General features: G+C 32.3%; 2 protein-coding genes across 2 annotated transcripts; both read left to right on the forward strand.

The window, feature by feature from the left end:
• The first annotated feature begins 5649 nt into the window (after positions 1-5649).
• LOC140177485 (uncharacterized) lies at positions 5650-10173 on the forward strand. Its single transcript, XM_072210598.1, has 3 exons — positions 5650-7125; positions 7231-7390; positions 8255-10173. Exons 1-3 carry the CDS (start codon positions 5650-5652, stop codon positions 10171-10173), a joined length of 3555 nt encoding a protein of 1184 aa, XP_072066699.1.
• A 5109-nt stretch (positions 10174-15282) lies between these two features.
• Positions 15283-16740, forward strand: LOC112732968 (F-box protein At3g60790-like). The gene has a single exon (XM_025781807.1). The coding sequence runs from the start codon at positions 15283-15285 to the stop codon at positions 16738-16740; it is 1458 nt and encodes a 485-aa protein (XP_025637592.1).
• The last annotated feature ends 3899 nt before the right edge of the window (positions 16741-20639 follow it).

The raw sequence follows: 20639 nt of genomic DNA on the forward strand, positions 1-20639 counted from the left end.
TATGTCATCAAATCAAATAGAAAAATAATATTTTTTTCCCAATGTCAAAGTGTTGGCATGGGCTTGCTTGGCGTACATTGGTGGACAAATAAAAACTGACATGTTTATGCGGTAAAACGTGAACCAAGAAAAATTATAATATATGGTAAAAGAAAATATCAGCATTATTAAAATAATTAGAATAATAATGGAAGAACAAAATGATGGAGATGTTTGTATGTGTGGACCAGCACCGGTGCCGATTCTCGCCGACCTGTTTAGAAAGACAGCGTTGTTTGGTGTTGACTTTGTGAGGACAATGCAAATCCCAGATCAGAGTGGTTTTCATATATGTTTCAAATCCCCTTTGGTATTAGCCATTACACCGAAAGTGAAAGCACCTTGCATTACGTGGATATTTTCCCTAACACAAAACTTGCACTGCTTACCTCACCCCCCTTTACACATGCGCCTCTTAAACAAAAATTATCTTTCCATTCTTAATTTCGATCCTTTAGTTTTTAGGCCGTTATAAAATCGAACCAATCATTAGATCGATAAAATACAAAATTTAATTAAATTTAATCAGTTTTAATCTAATAAAATAATATATTTATATATAAAATATAATTTTTAGTAAAAATTAAATTTTTATTTTATTATTTTAAATTAATTATTTACTAAAAAATTATATTGGTTCGATCGATTAATTAATTCTTTGATTTTTTTTTCTGGTTTTTTGACTAATTCATTGTCAACTAATTTTTTGCCTAAACAAAACGGATTTAACAACTTCCTATTCCGAGTCAATCTAATTGATTTGACCAATTTGATCTGATTCTCCTAACCATGGTTTTTAGAGTTGAATTTAAGGGTGATATTATTGAAATTTTGTAATTTTGCTTTTAATATTTAAATTATATAAAATTTACATATACTGTTTCCTAGATATATTTGAAAATATTAACAAACGTTGAGTGTAAAATAATGATGATGACAATTTAGATATTAAGAGTAATTTAAAAAAAATAAAAAGAGAATCAATTGGTAATATAACACATTTGCAATTGTAATTTAAAATCATAGTTCGTTGAAGCTAAATACTAATAGGATATATAGTTCGTAGATATTAAGACCACCAATTTTGCAATATTATATGGACTTTAAATTGTGTGATTGACCAACTCAATGTAACTCGTGCTTCAATTGAACTCTTCTATGTATCCAATTTTTAATTTAAACATAAAAGGCATGGATGGCTTATCATAATAAGAAGATAAATTTCTATATTAAAAAAGTAGGTTAGAGATTTGGATCTATATGTTGCCCATCATCTTAAAAGTCTGATACAGATTGAAGTTTAATTTTTAGTTTAATTAGTCATCATGATAAGTGATGATGATATGGATGAAGTTTGTTACATTGATCAAATACTTTGTTAATTAATCATGTAATTGCTTACAGGTTAGCAAAAATTATTAGAATGATAGATAGCTTACACAAAATACTTGCTTAATTTTTAATGTGGTGAGTCAACCAATTTTCTATTTGCATGTGCGATTTTATACTTATTATCAATTAATAATTATACAGAAATTAAATTCTCTCAAAAAAAAATTTTACACTTCAAGATATAAAGTATAATCTCTTATTATACATTTCATAACAAAAGAAAAAATATTAAAAAATTATAAATCATAATTTACATTTTCAGTTGAAAAAAAAATTTAAGAGAATCTATTTTTCAATTATACATAGACCGTCAATTATAAATCAAAAGTAGTTTATAATAAGAGCAAGGCAAGAATATATAGGAACAAAATTACAGAAAATTGAGTCTTTTTCTTGAAATAATTATTTTTAAGAAATAAAAAATATTTTTTTATGAAATTTTTAATATAATATTATTTTATTTTCTAAAAACCTAAGCCATTTTTTTTAACAAAGGAAATATTTTATTGATTTATTAAAATAAACGGTTCAAAATAGGACAAAACTAAAAGAAGATGGTTCCACCAATTATATTAATTAACATGAGCAAAAGTTAACTTTAAGAAAGAAATAAATAAATAGGAAATAACATTAGGAAAAAGTAGGAAATTAGAAACAAGGGTTCTTGCTGGAGAAGAAATTTTCTATGAGCTTCCTGGCCTCTTTAACAACTTCAACACATGGGATCGTTTTATGTTCAAAGATTTGCATGTTACGCGCCAACCAAATCTTCCATAAGGTGATTGTAGCAAGGCTCCGTCGCTGTTTTCCGTGGATTCCACCACCGCATCGAATTACTATCTCTCTCCACCATTTTCATAATACTGTGGTATTTTCAAGTAAGCTAAAATTATCAATTTTTTTCCATACTTGGTCAGCATGAGGGCAATGAATTAAACAATGAATAATTGATTCTGGTTCATTTATGCATCTAGGACACTGGAGATTCACATTCGAAAACCTGGACTACAGCTTGAGCTTAACTGGGAGTCCTCCATGAATAGCTTTCCACAAAAATACCTTCACTTTTGCTGGGGAATATAAGGACCAGATCGATTGCCACACATCTTTTTGCTTGAAGACTTCCGGGAGGAACTCTATTGGTGAGTGAAAAAATTGGAATGCAATTCGGTATCCTGAGTTCACTTTGTAAGAACCACTTCTGTCTTTTGCCCAAATCAGTTTATCTTGTTGCTCTGTTCTTTGAGTCTGGGTAATCTGCTGAGCTATATTGGGGGGAAAACTATCGTTGATGAGTTGTATATTCCAACTCCCGTCTGGAAGCAGCAATTGGTTCACCCAGTGTAGGTTGTGAATGGGATTGATTAATTGGGATCTCTGAATCTTTTCTTTGTTATCGCCCCAAGACTCTTCAAAGATAAGAATCATACTGCCACTCCCCACTCGTCATTTAACACCCTTTTCAATAATCTTTCTGCCTTCTAGCACTTCTCCAGGTCTAAGATAGGTTGTTACCTGGTAAGGCTTTTAAGAAATTGGAGAAAGAAAAATATCTACTTTTAAATATCTTGTAAACTAGAGAATTTGTCTTAGAGAGTAGCCGCCAGCCTTGTTTGCCTAGCATAGCTAGATTGAAAGCTTTGAGATCTTTAAATCCTAGTCCCTCATGACTTTTGTCTCGACATACAGTGTCCCAACTCAGCCATTACATCTTTCTTTCATCACCTCTTTGGCCCTACCAAAACAGCATCATCTTTCTTTGAATATTTTCTAGGAGAGATTCTGGCATCTTAAAGCAGCTTAATGTGTAAATAGGAATAGCAGTCCCACTGCCTTAATCAGCACTTCCCTCCCACTCACTTATAATAGCGATCTTTTTCACAAGCTCAGTTTCTTCGCAGTCTTATCTTCTATGTATTTAACTGTTTTCCGTTTTGATCGTGACATAATTGCAGGTAGACCCAGATATTTATCTTGGGCTCCAACGTGTGGAACCTGAAGGAATTGTGCAAGCTCTGCCCGGATCTGCTGAGGAGTATTTTGACTGAAAAAGACTGATAATTTATTCAGGTTAACAATCTAGCCGCTTACTCTGGTGTAGTCTTGTAGGATTTGCATTAATCTTTGGCATGTTTGAACATTTGCTTTACTAAAGGGGATGGAGTCGTCTGTGAAAAAATGATGACTGATTGTAGGGCACCTCCAGTTTAATTTAAGTCCAGAAAATTGTTGTCTCTGTTCTCCTCTGTGGAGCATATAAGATAAACCATCTGCACAGACTAGGAATAGATAGGGGAAAGAGGATCTCCTTGTCGGAGTCCTCTTGTTGGCTTAAACAAGCCGTGAGAGTGTCCTTCCACAGTAACAGAGTAAGAAACCGTCGTAACACATTCCTTCATTCAGTCTATCCATTTTTTGCAAAAGCCAAGCCTCTTCATAACCTCCCACACAAAACTCCATTCAACCCGGTCATAGGCTTTGTTCATGTCAAGTTTAAGAGCTAAGTCGTACTCGTCGTACTTCTTATTCTTCAAGTAATGCATGTATTCGTGGGCTATTAATATGTTATCACTAATTAACCGCCCTTTGATAAATGCACTTTAGTTCCCACTAATTACTTTATCCATCACTCCTTGCATCTGATGCACCAAAATTTTGGCTATTATCTTATAAAATACCGTGCTCAAACTGATTGGTCTGATCTGCCCCATAGTATTTGCCCCTAAAACCTTTGGAATCAAACAAATTTGGGTGTGATTGAGGGAGCGCAGCATCTTTTCCCCTGAGAAAAAATTTCTGACAGCCATGTTTACATCTTCTTTAATAATACTCCAGTAAAATTGATAAAACTTTGCCGTGAATCCATCCTCTCCTGGTGCTAAAAATGGGTTAATAGAAAAGACTGCACGCTTGATTTCCTTATCACAGATCGGCCTTGTGAGAATTCTGTTCTCCCTTCTATCCACTTTAATCTCTATACCTTCCAGAGTCTCCTCTGGATCAATCGGATTCGAAGTTGTTATATATTTATCCATTAAAGTTTGCAAACAAGGACATAACGTTGATAAAATAGTAGAGAATATATATTGTGTATCGAAACAAAAACAAGGCACAACAATATATTTTTCATATACGTTTGGTTTGTTTTGTTCAATTTTAAATATCTAAAAAAAATTCAAATAGTTAATTTAATTTCACTCACACTCTATTCACAGTACAAAAAACAAAACCATATAAATTTTTATTCCTTTTTCTTACCGTCACAGACTGTGAGGAGCGTTAGGAGCCAACAAATTTTGTGTTTGTAGTAATCAATTAGTTATTATTGATATTTTTAATGGTGTGAGATTTTATTTAATGGTTTAGGATTACTTATTTTTCTTTTGCTAGTTAAGTGCTTGCCAAATTTTAATAAAAGTGCTAATTTTTTTATCACGCACCTTATCCCTCCTTTTTTATCCTTCTTTTCCACGGTCGCTGCACACCGCACCCCCTCTCCCACGTCCGCCGCTTGCCGTGCCATCTTTTTTCATAATTTTAAAATAGAGGAGTGCTAGGGCCAGCAATTTTTGTGTTTTGTAACTATCAATTGGCCATCAATAGTGTTTTTAATGGTGTGAGATTAAATCCAATGGTGTGGAATCATTCAATTTTTTTTTTAATGGTTAAATGCTGGCCAACTTTTTAAAAACTTGCTGCCCCCGAGACTTTCCCTTTAAAATAAACTTAAAAGGTTTTAAATCTTAGAAATGAAAATCTAACATTAAATTTTAAACTTAAATCCTAAATCAGATACTCTTAATTAGTTTTATTTTGTTTCACTTTTAAATATTCTTTTTACTTAAGTTTTGGATATTTTTCTTGTTTTTAATTTGAGTTTTCTTTTTTATGTTCACTTCTTTTCAATTATTAACTTATTTTTAAATTTGTAATATAATAGAGTTTGTTTTTTGTATAGCTGTCAAGTTGGTTAGTTTGTTAGACATAATTATAGCACTATTAGTTAGTAATTTATTTTCCCTTTTGCTATATATATTGTAATTGGTACTCAATACTCTGCGGTGGTTCTTTTAATCAATTATTCTCTCTTTTCACTTCTTTCTAATTCTTCTTCCATTACTTTAAATTTCAATGACCTGAGAGTACATCACCAACCTTCTTATTTTCTTATAATTATTTTTGTAATTCATTTGAATTTTAAGCTTGGTATCATTTTACATGGTATCAGAGCGAGAAGATCCAACTATGGCAGATAATTTAGTTAATCCGAATGCAAGCCCTTCATCAAATTCCGCTGCAGATTTTGAGAATTTCACCGCTTTCATGCGTCAATTCTCTCAGTTCCAGGCACATCTTGGCAGATCTAGTTCCTCTTCTGCAATTTCTGATCCGATTAGCCCTTATTTTCTTCATCCAGGAGAAAGTCCTGGTTTGGCTCTAATTCCGCTTAAATTGACACCTCAAAATTATTATCAGTGGTCGCACGATATGTGGAGAGCACTCAGATCGAAGAACAAGGTAAAATTCCTCGATGGATCCATTCTAAAACCAGGTGAAGGTGATCCTAATTTTGAAGCATGGGATAGGTGTAACAATTTTCTCCTCTTCTGGATCAACCTCTCTCTCAGCCCTGAAATCGCTAAGAGCGTGATGTGGATTAGCTCAGCTCCAGACTTGTGGAATGATTTAAAACGTCGTTACTCACAGGGAGATGTCTTTCGAGTTGGTGCATTAAAAGAAGAATTTTATGCACTCAAACAAGGTGATCTTACTGTTACCTCTTACTTTGCTATGTTGAAAGCTATTTGGAAAGAATTAGAAAATTTACGTGCTATTCCTAGTTGTGTTGCTTGTGTTAATGGATGTTCATGTGGATTACGAATTGTTCGAGACTATGCTTCTGAGGAATATGTTGTCAAATTCTTAAAAGGATTGAATGAGCAATATTCAAATGTTAAATCACAAATCATGCTAATGAAGCCGTTACCTGAAATCAACACAGTACTATCTATGTTAACCCAACAAGAGCAAGAATTGAATTGTGACCCGTCAAATAGCAACATAGTGACTAACTCTTTAGAGGTGCAAACTTCAACTGGAGGCGGTTCATTTTCTGGAAGAGGCAGAGGCCGTGGAAGAAATTCAGGCAGAGGAGGAAATCAAAAATCTTATAGTCGAGGCTACACTTCAAAGTGTAGCTACTGTAATCGAATTGGTCATTTAGCAGAGACATGCTATAAGAAAAATGGCTTTCCTACTCACCAAAAGCAGCGAGTAGCCAATCAACTTAGCACTGACGAGATAGTTGAGAATTCTAGTGCTGAGATTGCTGATTCTAACCAGGATAAAAAGAGCGATGATACAGTACTTGTGTTGACTCCAGATCAGAAGGAAACCTTACTAGCACTCCTTCAACAACCACGCATGCCAACTTCAAATAGTGTAAACCACATTACTTCTTCCGCCACCCTTACTCAACCAAAAGGTAGGCATTGCTTGAGTGTATCATCAAATTTTACTAAAACTTCTTGGATACTTGACAGTGGAACTACTGATCATGCATCCTATATTCAAGAGTCTTTCAAAACTTTTCATTATATGAGACCAGTTTTGGTAAATCTACCTGATGGTTCTACCACTACAACAAACATTTGTGGCACTGTGCAACTCTCTAAATATTTGATTCTTACCAATGTTTTATTCATACCTCACTTTAAATATAATTTGATTTCAGTGTCTAAACTCACAAAGTCATTACATTGTGAATTAAAATTTACTAATTCTTTTTGTGAGATACAGGTACTCCCATCATTGAAGATGATTGGGCAAGCTAAAGTCGTTGGTGATCTTTATGTGATGGATGCTCAACCTTGGAAACTAACTACACCAGAAGTTAACACACATTCTGTAAATGTCACAGTGCAGCAAGATTTAGGAACTCTATGGCATGCTAGACTAGGTCATTTACCATCCAAAAGAATGTCAATCATGAAAAATACATTTCCATTTATTGAATGCATTTCATCATCTCATGTTTGTGATTCTTGCCACTTGGCTAGACAAAAGAAATTGTCTTTTCCCATTAGTAATACACAATCAGAATATATTTTTGATTTGTTACATATAGATATTTGGGGACCACTCTCACTTTTATCTACTGCTGGCCATAAATATTTTCTTACAATTGTGGAAGATAAAACGAGGTTTACTTGGATTTATTGCATGAAACTAAAATCCGAAACTAGAGTGTTAGTAGAAAATTTTGTTCAAATGGTGCAAACTCAATTTCATAAAGTTGTGAAACAAATTAGAACAGATAATGGGATGGAATTTAAAATGAACTCCTTCTATAACTCAAAAGGAATATTACATCAAACATCTTGTGTTGAAACTCCTCAACAAAATGGAATTGTTGAGAGGAAGCATCAACATATACTGAATATTGCAAGAGCACTTTTGTTTCATTCTAATGTGCCAAAATGTTTTTGGCACTATGCTATGCAACATTCAGTACATTTAATAAATAGACTACCAAGCACCTTCTTGAATCATCAAACGCCTTATGAGGCACTTTTCAAGAATAAACCAGATTTGACTCATCTCAAGGTGTTTGGTTGTCTTGTTTTTGCTACCACTTTGAGTACTAATAGAAGAAAATTAGATCCTAGAGCTAGAAAATGTGTTTTTCTTGGTTATCAATCAGGAACAAAAGGGTCCATTTTGTTTGATTTAAAATCAAAAGAAATTTTTATATCAAGAAACACTGAATTTTATGAACACTATTTCCCATTCAAACAAATACCAAGCACTGATTTTTCTATAGATCAGCCTTCAATTGAATCATCCAATTTTGACCCTTTTGCATTCTTTTATAATAACTCTGCACATACTTCTTCATATGAGCATACTCATGGCATAATTGCACCTCACACCATACACACTACACCTGATTTATCTGCCACTTCTACATCACCTATGGCATCTCTTCATGATATAACAGATTCTGCATCACCCGCCACCTTAGACTCAGCATTTGCATTGGCACCATTGGAACATTCATCCATTCATATTGAGTCACAATCTGCTGCACCAGTTTTGAGAAGGTCTGAACGAGAAAGAAAAACACCCTCTTATCTTAAAGATTTTCATTGTTTCCATATTTCATCACATAGAGATCCAATCAATGCGGCCCAATTACCTTCAACATGTAAGTATCCACTTTCTCACCATTTGTCATATTCATTGTTTACTCCCAAGCACCAGGCCTTCACTTTTGCTCTCATAAATAACTCGGACCCCAAACACTATTCTGAGGCTGTTATGCATGATTGTTGGAGGAAGGCTATTGAGGCAGAACTCACTGCTCTTGAGCAAAACAAAACCTGGATCATCACTTCTCTTCCTCCTGGAAAGAATGCAGTTGGTTGTAAGTGGATTTTTCGCACAAAATTCCACCCAGATGGCACTATCGAGAGGCATAAGGCACGTCTTGTTGCCCAAGGTTTCACTCAAATTCCTGGAGTCGATTACATTGACACATTTAGTCCCGTTGTGAAAATGAGCACTGTGCGTGTTCTTCTTACCGTTGCAGCAGCAAAGAATTGGCATCTTCATCAACTTGATGTGAATACAGCTTTTCTCCATGGAGACCTACATGAGGACGTTTATATGAAACTTCCAAAGGGGTTACAGTGTTCCAATCCAAACTTAGTCTGCAAGTTGACAAAATCTTTGTACGGTTTGAAACAAGCTAGTCGCCAATGGAACATCAAGTTGTCTGCTGCACTTGCTGATCTGGGGTTTACTCCATCTGAAAATGATCACTCGCTTTTTACCAAATCCACAGGTACAACTTTCACAGCTATTCTTGTTTATGTTGATGATCTTGTGTTAGCTGGAGATGATTTGAGTGAAATTCAAGCTGTCAAAATGTTTTTGGATGATAAGTTCAAAATTAAAGACCTTGGCCTTCTTAAGTTCTTTATTGGGATGGAGGTAGCACGAAGCAATGCTGGTATTGCACTGTATCAAAGAAAGTATGCATTGGATTTGATCACAGACTGCGGTTTGTTTGGTGCAAAACCAGCATCTACTCCTATGGAGTACACTACTTCTCTGTCTAAGGCTTCAGGCTCCCCTCTTCCTGATGCAACCATCTATCGTAGATTGGTGGGCAGACTTCTGTACCTTACTAACACAAGACCAGATCTCAGCTACTCTGTTGGATGCCTATCTCAGTTCATGGATTCACCAACTGATGCCCACTTGAAGGCTGCCTATAGGATCATCCGGTATCTAAAACAATCACCAGCAACTGGCTTATTTTTCTCTGTCAACAATTCTTTCACACTATCTGGTTACACTGATTCTGATTGGGGGACTTGTAAAGACACCCGAAAATCCATCAGTGGTTATTGTTTCTTCCTTGACCAAACTCTTATTTCTTGGAAGAGTAAGAAGCAGGCTACAGTTTCAAGGTCGTCCTCAGAAGCAGAATATCGCGCCCTTGCTAATGGCACTTGTGAACTGGTTTGGTTACTCAAACTACTAAAAGAATTCAACATTCTTCCTCCTCTTCCAGTTGATATCTTCTGTGATAATAAATCTGCTATCTATATTGCTTCAAATCCTGTCTTTCATGAAAGAACCAAGCATGTTGAGGTTGATTGTCATGTGGCTCGAAACAAGTTCAAAGAAGGGGTTTCTAATCTTAGGCACGTTGTCCGGCTGTCTATTCACTAAATTCCTTCCTCCAGGACCATTCTCTCATTTGCTTTCCAAGCTGGGATTACTTGATTTGCACAAACCACGTAATACCAGCTTGCGGGGGATGTAACATAATAGAGTTTGTTTTTTGTATACCTGTCAAGTTGATTAGTTTGTTAGACATAATTATAGCACTATTAGTTAGTAATTTATTTTCCCTTTTGCTATATATATTGTAATTGGTACTCAGAGTGTGGTTCTTTTAATCAATTATTCTCTCTTTTCACTTCTTTCTAATTCTTCTTCCATTACTTTAAATTTCAATGACCTGAGAATACATCACCAACCTTCTTATTTTCTTATAATTATTTTTGTAATTCACTTGAATTTTAAGCTTTGTATCATTTTACAAAATTAGTCGGCTGAATTAATATTGGTTTTCTAGAAATTTTTTTAACATGATACTATCATACTCAAAACGAATCGAAAGTTAGTATAATTAGAAATTTAAAATTATGTTAAATATCACCTAATTTTAAATAAGATCAATATAACTGATCTAACTAAATTTATAGTCGATAAATTTGCTAAAAATTTAAAGAATAATACACACAACTATATGGTGCATGAAGACAGAGTTCATTATTCATTATTGTATGTGTGTGTGCGCGTAGTATCCGATGAAATTGAAAGAGCGAGTGATGATAAGGATGAGAATAATAAAGGTATTTTCATTTAATTTCCGACACAAGTCTTCAATAATTATGAAAGCAAAACTTGTGAATGTGTTCCCGATTCTACGATCACACACACGCGGATATGGTGGTAATGAATAATATAGTAATAATAAAGACATGTAATTGAACAGTGTGAAGAAGAGAAGCTTTTCTTTTTGGTCGAGGAGGGATGCTAGCTTGTGGCTGAAATTTTGAGACATATATGGAGCAGCAAAGGAACATGTATCTGAAAAAGCTTTTACATGCCATCATCAATTCACTCTCTAAAATACTATATTTGTATCAATTTAGTCCCTTTAGAGAAACATATAATTAATAATGTGTCACATTAATTATTAGTTTTTGAAAGATACACATTATATTCCTTTAATATTTTATTTTTTTAAAGTCAGTAATGCTAATTAAAAAATAAAAAAAATAGTCAGAACTTTTTTAATTTAGTATTTATTAATTGTTAACAATTAATTAGAACAATTAATAAATATTAAATAAGACAAATTCTAATTGTTTTATTTTGTTAATATTTTTTGTTATCAAACATTTTCATTTAAAAATATTACGTACACATTATTACACACTAAATATTAGTCATCAAATTAATTACTATATATTTATATATAAATATCTGTATAATTTAATTTATTTTTAATGTATTTTAATCTATATATTCTATATTAGTGACTAATTTTAATATACATAACACGATTGCTTATTTTCTATGCACTCAATAATTTTATTTTAGAGATTAAAATCTAAAATGACATTATATGTATCTTTAAGGGATTTATTAAACTGATATATTAAAAGTCAATTAATTAAGTAAATTTTTAAAATGGTATATGAGATTGGAGTGTACATTAAAATCGTTTCTAAAATCGTTTCTGAGATTAAAACTGCATCAATTATGTCTTTAAAATTGACAAAAATGCATCATATTACACTCTAACACGTTTTCAATTAGCGGTTTGCATTGCTAATATAGCTCGATAACGTAGATCTTTAGTGACACGTATTATATCATAATTTGACCACATGTAATGATACGGGAACAGATCGGTCAGTTACACATAATATGATGATGTGGATGATCTTATCATGTGTCACAATATTATTTGCTCATGTGTCAATTTATGTCGCAAAATTATTCGTGTATGTGTCATCTACTGTATCATTATTGTTAATACACTAAATTGGTCTCTAATTTTGTACAATTTTAAAGATAAATTTAATACTTTAGTAATCTAAATTGATAATAATTATATTTTCCTTCAATACTGCTATTTCAACAACCTTGAAAATAAAGTTATCGACTAGAAAATTATTACCGGATTATTTATGGATATAGTTTGTAATTTTAGTTTAAAAGTTTAATATAATATTTTAACAAAGTTCGTGACTTATAAAAGGCAGGGGAAAATAAATAAGTTAACAAGAAAGGGTAAAAAAAAAAGGAGAAAAGAATGAAACCCATATATAAATGTGATAAAATTGTGAAAGAATAAAAAAAGAAAAGATGAAAAAATTTTATTGATTGTTGATTGATTGAATTATATTCTAAACTATGAGGATAAAACTAAATATATATAGAGCATTGTCCTATGAAAGATAAAAGCAAATAAAGATAAGATAAGATAAGAACAACTAAAGATAAGATAAAGAAAAGATAAGAAAAGATAATAAAAACTAAAATTGTAATTGAATTTATGTATTTTGTTAAGCTGAATTTGTGGGTCACGAGACTTCTTTATTGTTGTCAAGGATTAAGGTGGAAGAGTAGTTTAATACGCCCCTGCAAGCTAGTAGATGGAAAATGTCAATAATCCACAGTTTGGATAAGTTCCGATGAAATTGTTGACCGTCTGACGTGGTGACGCGAAGGAAGATGCGTGCGGCAGAGCTTGAGCTGCCGGCGGCAAAAATATAAAAGGAGATGATGTGCTTGAGCAGCGATCTTCAAAAAAAAAAAAGAAAAAAATAAGCGCGTAGAACGCAATAAGATTGATCTTTAGAGGGGTAGAACGCAATAAGATTGATCTTTAGAGGACGCGTATGGTGCAATAAGAGTGGTCTTCAAAGGTGTAACCAAGACTGATGTTGGATTTTTACTTGGATTGATGTAATAGAGATTGGTTGGATTCTGAGCTAAATTAAAAGATTGATTATTCATCGTGGGAGGAGGTTGAAAAAGTAGGGTGATTTTTCACCAGAAAGATGATAGCTTATGTATCCTCTTCAAGGAGGATACCAAGGCTCTGACAACACATAAGATACTAACAAGCTTCCCTCTCAATGGCAGGAGAAACTAAAATCATGAGAAAAGAAGAAGATGAAATTTCCCATGATGCACTGTCAGACAGGCTCAGCTACCTCCCAAACGAGCTATTGACTATGGTCATCTCTTCCCTCTCCATCACTGAAGCCACGAGGACAAGCACCCTGGCGAAATCATGGCAGGGATTGTGGAGGCACGCTAAATGCCTCGAATTCGATGAAACAACCATGCCAAGACCTTCCATATTGTCTGAGAGACAACTTGGTACTGGTAGCCTATATGGCACCGTCATAGGTATGGTCTTTAATGGCTATGTTGGTGATTTAACAAGTGTTAGCTTCAAACACTTCCCTAAGAGCATTGACGTTGGCGAATTGGAATTTCGGATTGACTTTGTTCTGAATAAATTCAAAAAGATAAAATTTTGGAGCTTAGAATGTGAGCGTTTGGTTGCAAAACCTAAACCCCCGTTTTTTCCTAAGGGGTCTAGAACAATCAAATTTAATTTCCGCCCTATGATTTTTTCAAACTTGAATTCGTTAGAGTTGACCAATTACACGATAGCTACGTCAACGCTAGAAGCTTTTAAGGGTGTGGCGGGAAACTGAAAATTCTAAAGTTGAAGAACATGCGTATGAGCGATGACGTCATCAATGGGGTTTTGCACAAATGTTTGGGTTTGGAGAGTTTGAGTATTGTTGAGTCAAAGAGCCGGGTTTAAGACTCTTGAGATTAACAATCCATGGCTTAAGTTCTTGGAGCTTGGGTGGTTGATCGTGAATGAGGTTGATGTCAGTGTTGAGGTACTTGAAACCTTGGTTGTTGATTCTTTAATGTGTCCACCAAAGGGTTTGAAAATCTATACAGTTAACCTGAGTATTTTACACGTTTCTTGCAACTCAATTGCTCAGAGAATGCGTATCTGTTCACATGACCAACCTCTTTTGAAAACACAAGATATTTTTGAATATTGCAGTGATCTTTTGGGATATAACTCATTCAACATTTTTCAAAATATACTGATTGCGTCAATTGACTTGGATTTGAATAACATAAGAGAATTTATGACACTTTCCTACATACTAAGATTATCCCTCTGCCTTGAAACTCTTGAAATAACAATACCGCCGGTAGAGGAAGACGAATGCTCCGCGGGTGCAAATAATTCTTGTGATAATGTATGTTTGCCATTTGCAACGTCAATGTTTTGGGAGATGAATAAGCTGTACAATTGTATTTATCACACATTAAAGTTTGCAACGATAAAAAGCTTCATAGGAAAAGAACAAGAGGTCAAATTTATCGAGCACGTCATAAAAAATGCCACAATAATAAAAAAGATTACTATAATCAGTGATTCAATAACAATAGTGAAAGAGGCTAGATTACCAAGAATTTCAATTTACCTCTCCATAGTATTCAAGTCAGAATCGAATGCTGTTGCTCAGCTCACTTCCCAAGTCCAGAATAAGATGTCATTTTTATAGTAATTATGATTAGTAGTGTTTCAATCTTCTTAATTTTTGTTATTTAACTGTAAATCATCAAATATTTTTTTTAATTATTATACAACTTTTAATTGTGAAATTGCATTATAGATCACTTTCAAAAAAAAAAAGAAAAAAGTAAGGGCGTAGAGCGCAATAAGATTGATCTTTAGAGGGCGCGTATGGCGCAATAAAAGTGGTCTTTAAAGGGGGCGTGGAGCGCAATAAGATTGCAGACGGAACTGCTAAAACAGATGTAGATTAAACTTGTTGAAATAGAATGCAGACATGACTGCTGAAACAGAAGGCAGACGAAACTCTCGGAAGAAGGTGCAGATGAAATTGCTGGAAGAAGGCGCAGACAGGCCATAGTGACTATTCCATGAATGATAGTTGTTTCCTATTAGAACAGGTGTAACCAAGACTGATGTTGGATTTTTACTTGGATGGATGTAATAGAGATTAGTTGGATTCTGAGCTAAATTAAAATATTGATTATTCATCGTGGGAGGAGGTTGAAAAAGAAGTAGGGTGATTTTTTACCAGAAAGATGATAGCTTATGTATCCTCTTCAAGGAGGATACTAAGACTCTGACAACACATAAGATACTAACAAGCTTCCCTCTCGATGGCAAGAGAAACTAAAATCATGAGAAAAGAAGAAAATGAAACTGCCCATGATGCACCGTCAGACAGGCTCAGCTACCTCCCAAACGAGCCGTTGACTATGGTCAGCTCTTCCCTCGTTGTTGCCGAAGCCGTGAGGACAAGCACCCTGGCGAAATCATGGCAGGGATTGTGGAGGCACGCCGAACGCCTCGAATTCGATGAAACAACCATGCCAGGACCTTTCATATTGCCTGAGAGACAACATGGTACTGGTAGCCTATGTGGCACCGTCATAGGTGTGGTCTTTAATGGCTATGTTGGTGATTTAACAAGTATTAGCTTCAAACAGTTCCCTAGGAGCATTGACGTTGGCGAATTGGAATTTTGGGTTGACTTTGTTCTAAATAAATTCAAAAAGATAAATTCTTTGAGTTTAGAATGTGAGTGTTTGGTTGTAGAACCTAAACCCCCATTTTTTCCTAAGGGGTCTAGAACAGTCAAACTTAATTTCCGCCCTATGATTTTTTCAAATCTGAATTCGTTAGAGTTGACCAATTACACGATGACTATGTCAACGCCAGAAGCTTTTAATGGGTGTGGCGGGAAATTGAAAATCCTAAAGTTGAAGAACATGCGTATGAGTGATGACGTCATCAATGGGGTTTTGCGCAAATGTTTGGGTTTGGAGAGTTTGAGTATTGTTGAGTCAAAGGGGTTTAAGACACTTGAGATCAACAATCCATGGCTTAAGTTCTTGGAGCTTGGGTGGTTGATTGTGAATGAGGTTGATGTCAGTATTGAGGGACTTGAAACCTTGGTTGTTGATTCTTTAATGTGTCCACCAAAGGGTTTGAAAATCTATACAGTTAACCTGAGGATTTTACACGTTTCTTGCAACTCAATTGCTCAGAGAATACGTATCCGTTCACATGACCAACCTCTTCTGAAAATGCAAGATATTTTTGAATATTGCAGTAATCTTTTGGGATATAACTCATTTAACATTTTTCAAAATATACTGATTACGTCAATTGACTTGGATTTGAATAACATAAGAGAATCTATGGCATTTTCCTACATACTAAGATTATTCCCCTGCCTTGAAACTCTTGAAATAACAATACCGCCGGTAGAGGAAGAAGAATGCTCCGCGGGTGCAAATAATTCTTATGATAATGTCTGTTTGCCATTTCCAACGTCAATGTTTTCGGAGAGGAACAACCTGTACAATTGTATTTATCACACATTAAAGTTTGCAACCATAAAAGGATTCACAGGAAAAGAACAAGAGGTCAAATTTATCGAGCACATCATAAAAAAGGCCACAATAATAAAAAAGATTACCATAATCAGTGATTCAGCAACAATAGTGAAAGAGGCGAAAGCTCTATTTAGATTACCAAGAAATTCAATTTACCTCTCCATAGTATTCAAGTCAGAATCAAATGATGTTGCTCAGCTCACTTCCCAAGTCCAGAATAAGATGTCATTTTTATAGTAATTATGATTAGTAGTGTTTCAATCTTCTTAATTTTTGTTATTTAACTGTAAATCATCAAATATTTTTTTAATTGTAATACAACTTTTAATTGTGAAATTGCATTATAGATCACTTTCAAAAAAAAGAAAAAAGAAAAAAAATAAGCGCGTAGAGCGCAATAAGATTGATCTTTAAAGGGCGCGTATGGCGCAATAAGAGTGGTCTTTAAAGAACGCGTGGAGCGCAATAAAAGAGGGCGCGTGAGCGCAATAAGAGTACAGATGAAATTGCTAAAACAGATATAGATTGAACTTGTTGAAATAGAATGCAGACATGACTGCTGAAACAGAATGCAGATGAAACTCTCGGAAGAAGGTGCAGATGAAACTGTTGGAAGAAGGCGCAAACAGTCCATAGTGACTATTCCATGAATGATAGTTGTTTCCTGTTAGAACGGGTGTAACCAAGACTGATGTTGGATCTTTACTTGGATGGATGTAATAGAGATTGGTTGGATTCTGAGCTAAATTAAAAGATTAATTATTCATCGTGGGAAGAGGTTGAAAAAGAAGTAAGGTGATTTTTCACCAGAAAGATGATAGGTTATGTATCCTCTTTAAGGAGGATACTAAGGCTCTGATACCATGACAAAATTGTGAAAGAATAAGAAAAGAAAAGATAAAGAAATTTTATTGATTGTTGATTGATTGAATTGTATTGTAAACTATGAGGGTAAAAACTATATATATATATATATATAAGCAAATAAAGATATAAGAACAACTAAAGATAAGATAAAAAAAATATAAGATAAAATAATAAAAACAAAAATGATAATCAAATTTATGTATTTTGTTTGGGTTGAATTTGTGGACCACAAAACTTTTTAATTGTTATCATGGACTAAAGTGAGAGAGTAGTTTAATAAACTGTTCTAAAATAAGTTGTTGCACAACTTAAACAATAGCTTTGTTATATGTTTTACGGACTTGATGAAACTGAGAAAAGAAAATTTTAAAGATCAAATTAGTCGTACTCGTAACTCATAGTTTAGTGTCTTTTTTTTATGTTAGGTATATGGATCTAATTTAAGCTCTCCAGCCAATGAATGGTATTTTAAAATCATCTTGATATCGATGGAGGGTTTAAGAAAATGATAATATATAATATAATATAATATTGCACTGAGCAACCACAAATTGAAGTTTCCTTGATAGGGCTTCGTTCACTATAAAAATATCTTCCAACCATAACTTTGCTATATAAATATAAAAGTATAAAACACCTATCAGTCAATTAATTTAATATAGCATTTGGTAAGGAGATTGTTTTGATTAAGGTTACTCTATGATCACGCCAACGTTTAGAAAAATGTCGGTTTCTGCTGCTCTAGTCATCTCTTTTCTGTCTTCTTATCCTAAGAACATTTCAGCTTAATTTATGCGGGTAAACGATATAATATTTCTATTTTTTAATTATTGATCATAACATGCTTTAAAGAAGGAAGATGGTTGAAACCTAGTTCTTAAGGAGAAATACTTAATTATAAACTCAATATTATAATGGATATTTTAAATAAATAAAACAAATTATTTTCACATATATGATTTTTGAAAGTTAATTATATTTTTGCATTTTGTTGTTATTATAAACAAGTTTACACTTCAAATTAAATAGACAAATAATACAAATCTATTATTTATCTCAATAGCAATGTAAACGAAAAAGTTTTTTATTGTAAAAAAATAGGTAATAAAATGTAAAATATAACTAATTTTTAAAAAATATAAAAATAGTTTAGAGTTTAATTATTATTAAAAAAATTCTAATATATAAAACAACACAAAAAGAAAAATATATAAAAAAATATATTTCAAATAAAAATTTATTATGATAAATTTTTGAAATAAATAACTTTATAAGATAAATAATTTTAATAATAAAAAAGTAACATATTACTTTCAAATGGATTATATTATTTTTTTAATTATATTTTTTTTATCTTTTTCAAGATTATGTACAATTCTTATGAATATTATAAAGTTTATAATAAAATATTAATATAACAAAATAAACATTTAAAATAATTTTAAAAAAGATAAAATATATATATAATTAAAAAGAAATAATATTATTAATTTGAGAATTATATTATTATTTTTCTAATAAAGAAAGTGGAGGAGAGAGATGAGAGAGGGGGAGAGAAAATATCTTAGGATGACCAAGTCACCAATGGGTGGTCGCCACAGTAATGAGAGACAGTTAAATAACTGTATTAATAATATCTTGTTGTGAGTTGTGACCTCATAATAGTTATAGGAGTAGCACACCTGGTACGTTATGCAACAAAACAAAACAACACAACAGTTGGAAAGCCTAAGAACGAAGAACCAAGGAAAAAGAAAGAGACGCACACAATTTCAGTTTGAGTGATCAAAACGTAACCACAGCTTATTCACCCGTGTGGGACCCTTTCTTGTCAACCACTCATCATCACCCTTCATTCCTTAATCCATTGAAGTAGTGTTTGGTAGAGAGACAGAGATAGAAAGATTGAAATAAATCTTAGTGTTTTATTTGGTGTAAAATGAGAGACAGAAATTGAAAAAAAAAATTTATTTGCACAAAGCATAAAATTAAAATTAATTAATTGAAATGAGAATATTTTAGGCATAAAATGTTATTAAAATTTCAGTTTCCATTTCTAAAAATTTTAGTCGTCCGTGTTCTCACTTTTTGAAGGTACTGAAATATTGAAATTTTGGATACAGAGACAGAAATTTTAGTACCAGTCTCTGAACCAACAAATATGATACTGAGTTTTAATCTCTCAGTTTCTGTCTCAGTACCTCAAAACAAACACTACCTTAGAAATTCAAATTAGAAAATAAATATTGAAAGATAAAAAATAGATTAAATTTTTTATATTGTGTTTATTATAAAATATATTAAATTGAATTATATTTTAATATAATATTTAGTTTTTTTTTTGGTGACATATAATATTTAGTTTAAGATAAATAAAAAATTAAAAAATAAAATAAAAATATGTTTGAGAAGAAATATTATTAAAATTTTAAATTTTTTTCTAAAAAATATGTGTTTTCACTCTTTAAAATTAATTAAAAAAATTAAAATTTTATATCTCAAAATTAAAATTTTAGTTTAAATTTCTAACCATAAAATACAACATTAAATCTCAATCTTCTAATCTCAATTCTAATTCCTAAACTAATTCTCTTTTCATGCATTAATTCTCAAAAGTTTTTCCGAATTTCTATCCCATTTCCTTCCTTTCTTTTTACATACTTTTCCCTTTTTTTTTTTCTCATATTGCATTACAAATAAGGTTAAATTATTTTATAAGTTGGAATATTTTTTTAAATTTTGATTAAGTTATACAAAAGCTTCCGTAATTGATTCTTTATTCTGTAAGTATCTTTTTAATCAAATTTTGTATATTGTATAATTAGTTGTTAATCAATAAACCTTTATATTTGATATAAAATTGATTTTTTAATATGTGTATATTACAAAAACTTTATTTGAAAGTATTTTTATACAATTATAAAGACATAATTAAAAGCATTTATACTATAAAAAATTGATCGTAAACTTATAAGAACTTAACTATAAATTTTAAGTATTGAATTTCAATTAAACATTGAGTAAAATACTACATGCATCCAAACTTATTAAAAGGAAAGTGAAAACGATAAATATTTGTTTTGGAATTTTTTATTAAACATGTGTTTCATTTAATATAAAATTAATAAATAAAATAATACTCAATGAATATAAAAAATTAATTACTAAATAAATTACTATATATTTATACATGTTTTACATATTTCTTTTAGTAAAATAACAAGTTATTAGAATAGTTAAACTTTTTTATAACAAAATAATCAAATCTA

The sequence above is a fragment of the Arachis hypogaea genome, chromosome 13 (genome assembly GCF_003086295.3).
Source record: "Arachis hypogaea cultivar Tifrunner chromosome 13, arahy.Tifrunner.gnm2.J5K5, whole genome shotgun sequence".
NCBI lineage: Eukaryota > Viridiplantae > Streptophyta > Magnoliopsida > Fabales > Fabaceae > Arachis > Arachis hypogaea.